Source organism: Oncorhynchus kisutch, linkage group LG1 (assembly GCF_002021735.2).
Source record: "Oncorhynchus kisutch isolate 150728-3 linkage group LG1, Okis_V2, whole genome shotgun sequence".
NCBI lineage: Eukaryota > Metazoa > Chordata > Actinopteri > Salmoniformes > Salmonidae > Oncorhynchus > Oncorhynchus kisutch.
The window spans coordinates 12194174-12206675 of record NC_034174.2 but is presented as its reverse complement, the minus strand read 5'-3'; the positions used below and the strand labels follow the sequence as shown (position 1 = coordinate 12206675).

General features: G+C 42.1%; 1 protein-coding gene across 4 annotated transcripts; it reads left to right on the top strand.

Annotated features, from left to right (window-relative positions):
* asb14a (ankyrin repeat and SOCS box containing 14a) lies at nucleotides 1-12274 on the top strand. Of its 4 annotated transcripts, none has more exons than XM_020494744.2 (11): nucleotides 1-197; nucleotides 784-977; nucleotides 1208-1254; nucleotides 1353-1484; nucleotides 2455-2613; nucleotides 2844-3089; nucleotides 5635-5809; nucleotides 5935-6220; nucleotides 10627-10884; nucleotides 11226-11379; nucleotides 11696-12274. In XM_020494744.2, the coding sequence occupies exons 2-11, from the start codon at nucleotides 844-846 to the stop codon at nucleotides 11866-11868; spliced, it is 1764 nt and encodes a 587-aa protein (XP_020350333.1). In that variant the 5' UTR covers nucleotides 1-197; nucleotides 784-843; the 3' UTR covers nucleotides 11869-12274. The 4 variants fall into 4 exon arrangements, with proteins under 4 accessions (XP_020350333.1, XP_020350324.1, XP_020350341.1 ...); XM_020494735.2 differs by having other exon boundaries at nucleotides 3-197; nucleotides 803-977; XM_020494752.2 differs by having other exon boundaries at nucleotides 8-197; nucleotides 803-977; nucleotides 5638-5809.
* The last annotated feature ends 228 nt before the right edge of the window (nucleotides 12275-12502 follow it).

The following is a 12502-nucleotide window of genomic DNA, read 5'->3' as shown; positions in this document are numbered from 1 at the left end:
AACATGCAGGAGCAGGAAAAGTGTGTCAGTGTGTGTCGTTCAGTGTGCCAGAGGTACAGAGAAACCCTGGGTGCTAGTCTGTCTCATGATCAGGTATTTATAGCAGGGGAGGTATAAATAGCCCCAGAATGGAGAAAAACGGATCCCCTTTAAACCACGAAGGACGCCATAGCCACATTACAGCCTGATTACGAAAGGTAAAAGAAAACAAACTGCATCATAGTATAAACCTAGTCTTGGTGTGTTAGATCATATGAAAAGTTCGTATAAATGAGTCGTGGGCCTACACTAAATGTCTACTGTAAGGGTTTTATCTCTTCAATATGTAAAAAAAAAAAAAAAAAGTGAAGAATTCTAAAATCCATGAGATTGTTAGCTATAGACCTACAGCCCTTAATTAGATTAAGATTGGAACACTGTATCACATTTCATTACAAATGCATCCTTAAAATGGAACATTTGAAACCTGCCATTTACTGCGCCATGGGCCGTTGAACACATGCATGCTTGACATTTCACAACAAGGGGTTATGACTCACAAACTTCTATGTGTTTGCGTGGATGTGTTTATGAATATCTTGACCTGGATACCTGTTATTTTGTTACACATGATGCAACATGCCAAATTAAATGAGTCTGTGTAAAGTATTGGGCATATCCACCAAACCGACTAAGACTATTGTTAGGCATAGTAAACAATGTAAACCTGGTCGATTGATTGTGAAGGGATGTGCCTGTCACTTGCATGCCATGCTATAGGCCATAGGTCACGCCAGGTGATAGTTTGTCTTGTTGAGTTTAGCTGGAGAGATCCCCACTAGAGAGACTGCAAGAGGCCTGGACATGCACTTTGACGAACTAGGATATGAAGGGGACGACTATGAGGATGTGGACACTCAATACATGATTGAACAGAGTCTTCTGGAATGTAACAAGCAGATTGAATCGCAGGATTCCAGCCTAGGGGATGAGTGCAGGTACACAGCTTCTTGCTTCACCCTTGTGAACCTTTAGCAGCACACCAGACACAGATACACAGGTCTGCCCAGATAGTAGGATAGTTATACATTTTATGTTGGTCCTGAGATTGTAAACACTTCTCCAGACATAAAGAAGTTATAAATTATAAAGTCTGTATCTGGAACTCACACCTTCATCATGAGGTTGGTGGCACAGCTTTTATGGTGTGACTTTTTTCTTTCCACAGACAAGATATAACAGATAATGTAAAAATCTTCTCCGCCATCAGAAAAGGTGAGTAGTGAGTGCCGGTTCTGCACTATTGGTTATTTACTGTGTCTCCATAACAGTGTCTCCTTGATAATCCTCTCTGCTTCCTGGTTTGTTGCCAGGTGACGAAGCAGCTCTCCGCCAGCTGTCTGTCAGCCAGAGTGCTTTCTCTGAAGTGGACAACAGAGGCTGGATCCCCCTACATGAGGCCGTTAGTCAGAAGAACCAAAATATTCTAGAGGTCACCTTTGCAGGTTTGTATATCTTTGTCTCATCTAGTACATCCCTACACACAAGGGTCAATTAAATCATGCATTGTTTTGAGAAGATACAAAACAATCAAAGGGACATTAAACACTAAAATAAAAGTTTGTCTGATGTTTTCAAAGCTCGAAAGTACACTGAACCAAAATATAAATGCAACATGCAACAATTTTTCAGCTGTTACTGAGTTACAGTTCATAGAAAGAAATCAGTCTATTTAAATCAATTCATTAGGCCTTAATCTATTGATTTCACATGACTGGGCATGGGCACAGCCATGGGTGGGCCTGGGAGGGAATACGCCCACCCACTTGTGAGCCACTGGTGCTTTATTGAGACAGAAATACTCCAAACCACCCCCTCCTCATACGATCCCTCAGGTGAAGAAGCCTGGATGTAGAGGTCCTGGGTTGACGTGGTTACACTTGGCAGCAGTTCTGAGGCAGGTTGGATGTACTGCCAAATTCTCTAAAACAATGTAGGAGGCGGATTATGGTAGAGAAATTAACATTCAATTATCTGGCAACAGCTCTGATGGACATTCCTACAGTCAGCATGCCAATTGCACCCTCCCTCAAAACTTGAGACATCTGTGGCATTGTGTTGTGTGACAAAACTGCACATTTTAGAGTGGCATTTTATTGTCCCCAGCACAAGGTGCACCTGTGTAATGATCATGCTGTTTAAGGAGCTTCTTGATATGCCACACCTGTCAGGTGGATGGAGAAATGCTCACAAACAGGGATGTAAACACATTTGTGCAGAAGATTTGAGAGAAAAGCATTTTTTGCATATGGAACATTTCTGGGATTTTTATTTCAACTCATTAAATATGGGACCAGCACTTTACATGTTGCATTTATATTTTTGTTCACTATAGTCAAATGTGAACATGAGTTCACGTTTCCTTTCAATGACAAAATAATATCATAAGACTGACTTGATGTACGCCTTCCTCAGCGTCGAGTCAAAATGCAGTGCAATGTCGGACCGACCGTGGAAAGACACCTCTGTTCCTGGCGGTGGAGCGAGGTCTGATAGAGAACGCCACCTTTCTGCTACAGAATCATTCCAGTTCTGACTGCCAGGATGACGAAGAGGACTCACCGCTAGTTATAGGTAAACCGGTCTGCATCCTCTGTTATTAATACACTCAAAACATACTGAAGATTAGTCTCTCGTGACAGACTCCAGCTCACATGATATTTGGTTCTGGGAATAACTGAATGTAGAGCTGACAGAACAATAGACAGTCCAAATGTAAGCCTATGTAGTCCTGACAATGAGAAGAATTCTAGGACATGTAGGATCATTACAGACTTATCCCACTTCTTCCTTCCATCCAACAGCTATCAGAAACGATCGTCTGGACCTGGCCAAGCTCCTACTGGGGTTCGGTAGCAATGTGAACCTGGAGGGATGTCACAGCAGGACCCCCCTCCACGAGGCTGCCAAGCTGGGACGGGAGGAATTTGTGGAGCTGCTTCTCAGGTCTGGGGCCAACCCAGACGCCAGGTCCGACTATGGGCTCACACCCCTGGCCCTTGCCGCTCAGTGTGGGCATGTGAAGGTAGTCCAAGCCCTCGTCCAGAAAGGTACAGTAGCCTATGTCAGTGGTTCTCAAACTGTGGGGTGGGCCTGGGTCCCCACCCCCCAAAATGATATAATTATATGTATATACAGTACCAGTCAAAAGTTTGGACACACCTACTCATTCAAGGGTTTTTCTTTATTTTTACTATTTTCTACATTGTAGAATAATAGTGAAGACATCAAAACTATGAAATAACACATGGAATCATGTAGTAACCAAAAAAGTGTTAAACAAATCAAAATATATTTCAGATTCTTCAAAGTAGCCACCCTTTGCCTTGATGATAGCTTTGCACCCTCTTTGCATTCTCTCAACCAGCTTCATGAGGTAGTCACCTAGAATGCATTTCAATTAACAGGTGTGCCTTGTTAAAAGTTAATTTATGAAATGTCTTTCTTTCTTAATGCGTTTGAGCCAATCAGTTGTGTTGTGACAAGGTAGGGGTGGTATACAGAAGATAGCCCTATTTGGTAAAAGACCAAGTCCATATTATGGCAAGAACAGCTCAAATAAGCAAAGAGAAACGACAGTCCATCATTACTTTAAGATGTGAAGGTCAGTGAATCCGGAAATATTTCAAGAACTTTGAAAGTAATTCAAGTGTAGTCGCAAAAACCGTCAAGCGCTATGATGAAACTGGCTCTCATGAGGACCGCCACAGGAAAGGAAGACCCAGAGTTACCTCTGCTGCAGAGGATAAGTTCAGTAGAGTTACCAGCCTCAGAAATTGCAGCCTCTGCTTCACAGAGTTCAAGTAACAGACACATCTCGATAACAACTGTTCAGAGGAGACTGCATCAATCAGGCCTTCATGGCCGAACTGCCACAAAGAAACCACTACTAACGGACACCAATAATAAGAAGCGTATTGCTTGGGCCAAGAAATATGAGCAATTGACATAAGACCGGTGGAAATCTGACTTTGGTCTGATGAGTCCAAATTTGAGATTTTTGTTCTAACCGCCATGCCTTTGTGAGACGCAGAGTAGGTGAACGGATGATCTCCGCATGTGTGGTTCCCACCGTGAAGCATGGAGGAGGAGGTGTGATGGTGCTTTGCTGGTGACACTGTCTGGGATTTATTTAGAATTCAAGGCAAAGTAAGTACCTTTTGACTGGTACTGTATACGTATATAATTTCGAAATTGTGTAGATAATCATCAATTCCTCTTGTCATGTTAGTCATTGCATAACTTAGAGAGATATTTATAACTTGTCAGAAATATCCAGATCAACTAGCCCATGTCAGCTAACGTTTTTTTTCTTTTCGTTTTTTTAGCCCATAGATATTGTTGTAATTTTTTTGTCACTCAAATATCACATGAATACACATTTGACATGGCAAGATGTATAGAATTGCAAGAAAATTTGCTCTGAAACGTTAACATTTTCTTTGCAAGGAATAAGCTGTACATCAGCTAAATTCTCTCCACCAACAAGAGGGGTGTGAACAGTTTGTGTCATGAACATTGCTTCTTCCCATAGAAATAGACAATGTTCCCCAAGTGAAAAAGTTTGGGAACCCTTGGCTCAATTAGATTATTTTACTTGTACTGTACTAATGTCCCTGTGTCACAAGGTGGAAAAGTGACAGGTTCTATGTCTGGGTTGAGCAGGCAGAGTGAAGAAGAGGCAGACAACAAAAGGGATGTTTATTTTCTTAATGTGGCAATCTGCAGTGGATATAATAACAAAGCCTATCCCCACCCCTGTTTTAGTAAAAAGCTGAGGGAGGGGCTGGTGAAATGATATCAAAGTGATATCATTTTAACCATGTTTTGAGATGAGGCTATACAGTGTTTGTTTACATTTACTTTGTTTGCAAATATTGGAGTAAAGCAAGCTTATATTTTGGTTCTGATGTGGTACAATTGTTGAACTAAGCTCAGGAGGAATTGATAAATTGTGTTCTTCAAGAATCAATGGGTACATATCAGATGTAGCAACTGCAGATGTCCCCTTTATTGCATGTTTATTATTCTGTATCCAACACATTCCAGTTTCTCATTTCTGTTCAATTACTTTTCCAACATAAATATAATTTTCACTTACGTTTTACTCTTAAAACCAGTCTAGTTAAAATCACTCAAAACATACCAACAAACCAAAGAAATCAAAAGGGCCACATGAAGTGGCACAGGAAGTGGCACAGGAAAGGGCGCAGCCCAGTAGGCAGGCATCCATACTACTTCTTCTCATATTAAACATTCAGCTCAAACCCCATTGACCATTTCATCAACTAAATCATCATAGTCTGCATAGGATCCATCACGCCTCTGCACTGCATCACCCCCTATGGGAAGCAGCCAGGAAACACAAAACAGGAGGTTGAAATCACATGTTCTGTCAATTAACCAATAAGAATGCTTCGTTTAGTTGGCATGCAGATAGGTCATACCTGTTACACAAGCACATGCTGTATCTTATGACTTGGGCACATATAAGGGTGTATAATTGGCATCAACTAGTTCTTGTATGTCATGGACTTTGTTTTTGTTACTCTGTACAAGCAATACAGATTTGTTGTTGTTTGCTGTTTGTATCAGCAGGGGCCAACGTGGAGTCTATGGCCCAGGATTATGCCACAATCCTATTTGAGGCATCTGCCTCTGGCAACCCTGAGATTATCTCTCTGCTGTTGGAGTATGGAGCTGATGCCAATGTCCCCAAACACACCGGACACCTCCCCATCCACAGAGTCTCCCACAGGGGCCATTTACAGTAGGTGGCACCAGTTCTGCACCCATAACCTCGTCACAGATCTGAGTTTAGTGCTTAGAAATCACAATCACATTTCAGAGCTCACTTGGCCTTTCTCTCTCTCCCTCACTCACTCAAACACTTAGAGCTCTGAAGATCCTGATCCCTGTGACGACCTGTGACGCAGTGTATGAGAGTGGAATGAGCCCCTTACACTCTGCAGCTGCTGGTGGTCACACACAGTGTCTAAAGGCCCTGCTGAAGGCAGGCTATGACCCCAACTACATGTTGCACCCCTGGGTCCGACGTAACTACGACGACCAGCGGAAGTCTGCCCTGTACTTTGCTGTGTCCAACGATGATGTCCCCTCGGTCAAGCTGCTGCTGGAGGCTGGGGCCATGCCCAACCAGGACCCTGTCAAGTGCCTACAGGTCAGGCCTCATATTCACAAACAGTCTCAGAGTAGGAATGCTGATCTAGGATTTTAGATCATAATGGATACATTTATATGGACAGGGGAAACCTGATCCTAGATCAGCACTCCTACTCTGAGACACTTTTTGAAAACAGGCCCTCGTGGCTTTTTGTCAAATACCCTGAAGACATCAACACGCAGAAACTCATTTTTCTCAATCAAAAACTCTTAAGTACTAAACTGATAACACTTGTAATTCCCCCTATCTTATATTCAGAACCTTTGATTGTGCATTGATTGGGGTTTCACACATCTTTCACCCCTGAGTCATTCATGCAAAATTGAATTTTTCTGTGAAATACCACGAGAATTTTTAGTTTAGTCCCCAATACATCAGATAATGATAAGCTCACCATTTAGTCATTTTAACTACCATTTAATCCAATAGCAAAAAATAGAAGATACAAATGTCAAAATTGTTATTTTTGACGTGCTGAATAGAAAATATCATTTTCCATACATTATTTAACAAAAACTTGACATGCAATCAAAAAAACATATATATAATTTCTGTCAAATGGCAGGTTGTGAGCAAGTTGAGAAATATGTCAGTCTTACAGTTTCATTATCCTTATACAGTACATACTCAGGACAAATCATCAGAAATAGGGTTATTGTGAAGCAGTTGGCTCCTGTAAAAATGTGGCACGTGTTGTATGTCATGTCTGCCCCAGGGGACATTATACAAGATCACCTTTTCTACATGACTTTGTCGACTGATACAGTATCACCTGTCAATGTAATTCACATAATGAGTGGGATATATTGTTATATATACAACCCAGGTATTTCAGCAGTGCATTGTACACTACACTATAATTACAAATGGTAGTACATAGTGACTCTCCACTTTGTCCTATTAAAGCACACTGTCTAATGGACAATGATGTAGTATTTACAGCCACATCCATATACAGGGCTTTCGGAAAGTATTCAGACCCCTTCACCTTTTCCCCATTTTGTTACGTGACAGACTTATTCTTACGGTACACTGTCCTTCTCTCAGCACATATCAAAGCTGCAGGCTAAAGTAAAATCTAGACTTGGTTTCCTCTATCATAATCACTCCTCTTTCACCCCAGCTGCCAAACTAACCCTGATTCAGATGACCATCCTACCCATGCTAGATTACGGAGACGTAATTTATAGATCGGCAGGTAAGGGTGCTCCCGTGCGGCTAGATGTTCTTTACCATTCGGCCATCAGATTTGCCATCAATGCTCCTTATAGGACACATCACTGCACTCTATACTCCTCTGTAAACTGGTCATCTCTGTATACCCGTTGCAAGACCCACTGGTTGATGCTTATATATAAAACCCTCTTAGGCCTCACTCCCCCCTATCTGAGATATCTACTGCAGCCCTCATCCTCCACAACACCCGTTCTGCCAGTCACATTCTGTTAAAAGTCCCCAAAGTACACACATCCCTGAGTCGCTCGTCTTTTCAGTTCGCTGCAGCTAGCGACTGGAACAAGCTGCAACAAACACTCAAACTAGACAGTTTTATCTCAATCTCTTCATTCAAAGACTAAATTATGGATACTCTTACTGACAGTTGTGGCTGCTTTGTGTGATGTATTGTTGTCTCTACCTTCTTGCCCTTTGTGCTGTTGTCTGTGCCCAATAATGTTTGTACCATGTTTTGTGCTGCTACCATCTTATACTGCTGCCATGTTGTGTTGCTAACATGTTGTTACCATGCTGTGTTGTCCTGTGTTGCTGCCATGCTATGTTGTCTTAAGTCTCTCTTTATGTAGTGTTGTCTCTCTTGTCATGATGTGTGTTTTGTCCTATATATTTTTTTTCTTCTTCTTTTTTTTATCCCAGCCCCCCGTCCCCGCAAAAGGCCTTTTGCCATTTGGTAGGCCGTCATTGTAAGAAAGAATTTGTTCTTAACTGACTTGCCTAGTTAAATAACGGTGAATCATATATATTTTTTCCCTCCCCAAATTCGATCCTGTCTCATCACTGCAACTTCCCAACAGGCTCGGGATGCGAAGGTCGAGTCATGCGTCCTCCGAAACATGACCCGCCTAACCACGCTTATTAACACCCACCCGCACCAATGTGTCGGAGGAGACACTGTTCAACTGATGACCAAGGTCAGCCTCTCTATGGGACTCCCGATCACAGCCGGTTGTGATACAGCCCGGGATCGAACCCGGTTACAACATGATTCCATATATGTTATTTCAGAGTTTTGATGTCTTCACTATTATTCTACAATGTAGACAATAGTACAAATAAAGAAGAACCCTGGAATGAGTAGGTGTGTCCAAACTTTTGACTGGGACTGTAAATATTTAGACACTTTGCTATGAGATTCGAAATTGAGCTCAAGTGCATCCTGTTTCCATTGATCATCCTTGAGGTGTTCCTACAACTTGATGGAGGTGGAGTCCATCTGTGGTAAATTCAATTGATTGGACATGATTTGAAAAGGCACACAACTGTCTATATAAGGTCCCACAGTTGACAGTGCATGTCAGAGCAAACACCAAGCCATGAGGTCGAAGGAATTGTCAAGAAAGCTCTGAGACAGGATTGTGTCGAGGCACAGATCTGGAGAAGGGTACCAAAACATTTCTGCAGCTTTGAAGGTCCCCAAGAACACAATGGCCTCCATCATTCTTAAATGGAAGAAGTTTGGAACCATCAAGACCCTTGCAAGAGCTGGCCGCCCAGCCAAACTGAGAAATCGGGTGGAAAGGGCCATGGTCAGATAGGTGACCAAGAACCCAATGGGCACTCTGACAGAGCTCTAAAGTTCCTCTGTGGAGATGGGAGAAAGTTCTACAAGGACACCCATCTCTGCAGCACTTCACCAATTAGGCCTTTATAGTAGAGTGGCCAGATGGAACCACTCCTCAGTAAAAGGCACATGACAGCCCGCTATAAATTTGCCAAAAGGTACCTAAAGTTTCTCAGACCATGAGAGACAAGATTATCTGGTCTGATGAAACAAGATTGAACTCTTTGGCCTGAATGCCAAGCGTCACGTCTGGAGGAAACCTGGCACCATCCCTACGGTGAAGCATGGTGGTGGCAGCATAATGCTATGGGATGTTTTTCATCGGCAGGGACTGGGGAATAGTCAGGATCGAGGCAAAAATGAACAGAGCAAAGTACAGAGAGATCATTGATGAAAACCTGCTCCAGAGCGCTCAGGACCTCAGACTGGGGGCGAAGGTTCACCTTTCAACAGGACAACGACCCTAAGCACACAGCCAAGACAACTCAGGAGTGACTTCGGGACAAGTCTCTGAATGTCCTCGAGTGGCCCAGACAGAGCCCCGACTTGAACCCAATCGAACATCTCTGGAGAGACCTGAAAAGAGCTGTGCAGCAACGCTCTCCATCCAACCTGACAGAGCTTGAGAGGATCTGCAGAGAAGAATGGGAGAAACTCCCCAAATACAGATGTACCAAGCTTGTAGTACTGAGTAAAGGGTCTGAATACTTAGTGTATGTAAATATGATATTTCCGTTTTTTTATATGTATATACACGTGTTAAAATTTCAACAACAAAAATTGTACTTTGTCATTATGGTGTATTGTGTGTAGATTGATGAGGGGGAAAACAATTTAATTAATTTTAGAATAAGGCTGTTACCTAACAAAATGTGGAAAAAGTCAAGGGGTCTGAATATTTTCCAAAGCCTTCATTTCTCAGAACAAGAATAGACTGATGAGTTTCAGAAGAAAGTTCTTTGTTTCTGGCCATTTTGAGCCTGTAATCGAACCCACAAATGCTGATGCTCCAGATACTCAACTAGTCTAAAGAAGGACAGTTTTGTTGCTTCTTTAATCAGAACAACAGTTTTCAGCAGTGCTAACATAATTGCAAAATGGTTTTCTAATGATCAATTAGCCTTTTAAAATTATAAACTTGGATTAGCTAACACAATGTGCCATTGGAACACAGGAGTGATGGTTGCTGATAATGGGCCTCTGTACGCCTATGTAGATATTCCATAAAAAATCTGCCGTTTCCAGCTACAATAGTCATTTACAACATTAACAATGTGTACACTGTATTTATGATAAATTTGATGATATTTTAATGGACAACATTTTTTGCTTTTCATTCAAAAACAAGGACATTTCTAAGTGACCGCAAGCTTTTGATCGGTAGTGTACGTTTACTGGGCACTACATCATTTTGGTTCAGTAGTTATCAGTTTTGAGCAGTTTGATTAAGTGATAATTAATTGTATTGTTAACAAATGACAAGTCTAATAAAAAGCATGAGCAGGTGCACTCAGAGAAAATGAACCAAAAACTGTAATAATGTAGTGGATTCACCAAGGTTTGAAAGAAAGGTGCACTTATCAACACACTTTTTTCCCTCTTGCAGGTGGCTCTGAGGTCGGGTAACCTGGAGATGATCTACATCCTGCTGAGGTTCGGAGCCAACGTCAACTACTTCTCCCGCATCAATACCACCCACTTCCCCTCCGCGCTGCAGTACGCCTTGAAGGACGAGGTTGTCCTGCGCATGCTTTGTAACTATGGCTACGATGTCCAGCGCTGCTTCGAGTGCAACTACGGTGAAGCGTCCCATGTTCCTGATGACTATGAGGGCTGGACAAATTCTGTCATCAACGACTCCATGGTAAGGGGGTTATTGGTAGGGTGAATAGGTCCAGGGGTTTCTCTCTGGTCAGGTTATGTGGCTAAGTATTATTCTTTAGTTCCTTAAAGCTAGAATGCAAAGTTGCAACATCCATTTTTGGACATGTAAATGAATGATATGTACCCATTGATTCTTGAAGAATAAACGTATAAGTTTCATAAATTCATCCGAACCCAAAATACACTTTATCGTTTGAATTCAGGATTCTAGCTTTAAAACGTTAGGCTCCTAGTATGCTTATAACAAGTTAGAACGCATTAAGTAATAACTGCAGGCTTTTAGTAAAGTGTTACCTAAAACTATTATGTGCTTCCTTGCAGTTTTGTGAGGTTATCTCAGTGTACTGGTTGAAAGAACACTCGGGACACGTGGTGCGTATCATGATGGATTACGTCGATCACGTGACCTTCTGCTCGAAACTAAAGGCTGTTCTGATGGAACAAAAGCAGTGGCCTGATATCTGCAAAGTTCAAGGTTGGTGGATAAACAAAACAAAACTAGGTGGACAAAACACATCTATGTGTGTTGTTAACCATTCAATGGGAAAACAGTTATGTTTTCATAGAAGGCATAGATTGTTCATGACTATGATTATGTTGAGGGCCTGGAGTTGTTCCTGAGCGACCTGACCATGGTAAAAATCTTGCCCCTAATTATTGGCTATAATTACTGGACCCGAAAAATGTCCCTCAGACAGTTGATGAACTAGGCCTACTTGACAGTCTATGTAATTGACTAGCTCATATCTGACTGTGTCTATCATCATCATAATCATCATCCCTCTCCGCAGAGAACGCTCGCTGTCTTCAGCATCTCTGTCGTCTGAAGATCCGTAGCTGTCTGGGCCGACTGCGTCTCAGGGCCCCAGTGTTCAGGCATTTCCTGCCTCTACCCAACCGGCTCAAAGATTACATCCTGTACCGGGAGTATGATCTCTTCAGCCAGAAGATCCTAGTGGGCTGACTGGAAGAAGTACATGGAGGATGAGCGAAGAAGATATGCCTACATTAACAATTAGTCAGTGACTCAGCAATGCTATTAGTCAGTTTTTTTACTCTCAGGGGTGCCGTCTCTTAGGGCCAGGGTGCCCAACGTCGAAATCTTGTGAGTATTTTTTGGAGGAAGGGGGGCACATCAAGGCTGATTTGTTCATTGTGGCTATAGCACCCTAGCTCTACTGTAATTCAAATCGTGCTATTAGTCTGTCAGGCAGACGAGCTGAGCTCACTCACATCAGGTTAAAAGAGTTTACTGTTATCATCAAGTGGAATTTGTTACTTTTCACCTAAAAAATGACGGTGGGGCAGGGGGGGTTGAAGAATTTTGGTCTGTTTCAGCATAAAATAAAACCTTTCTCTTTTTTTGTCAAGTTTCATTGTCTGTTATTTATCAGAGCTACATGTACATGTGTGTCTACACTGAGTGTACAAAACATTAAGAACATCTCTTTCTATGCCATAGACTGACCAGGTGAAAGCTATGAACCCTTATTGATGTCACTTGTTAAATCCACTTCAATCAGGGTAGATGAAGGTGAGGAGACAGGTTAAATAATTATTTTTACGCTTTGAGACAATTGAGACATGGATTGTGTGCC

What these genes read in the sequence shown, in the direction of transcription:
- asb14a (XM_020494744.2), top strand. Translation starts at nt 844, where the DNA reads ATGCACTTTGACGAACTAGGATATGAAGGGGACGACTATGAGGATGTG. An exon ending in CTTCTCCGCCATCAGAAAAG is followed by an intron (nt 1,255 to 1,352) that starts GTGAGTAGTGAG and finishes GTTTGTTGCCAG; the next exon opens with GTGACGAAGCAGCTCTCCGC. An exon ending in GGACTCACCGCTAGTTATAG is followed by an intron (nt 2,614 to 2,843) that starts GTAAACCGGTCT and finishes TCCATCCAACAG; the next exon opens with CTATCAGAAACGATCGTCTG.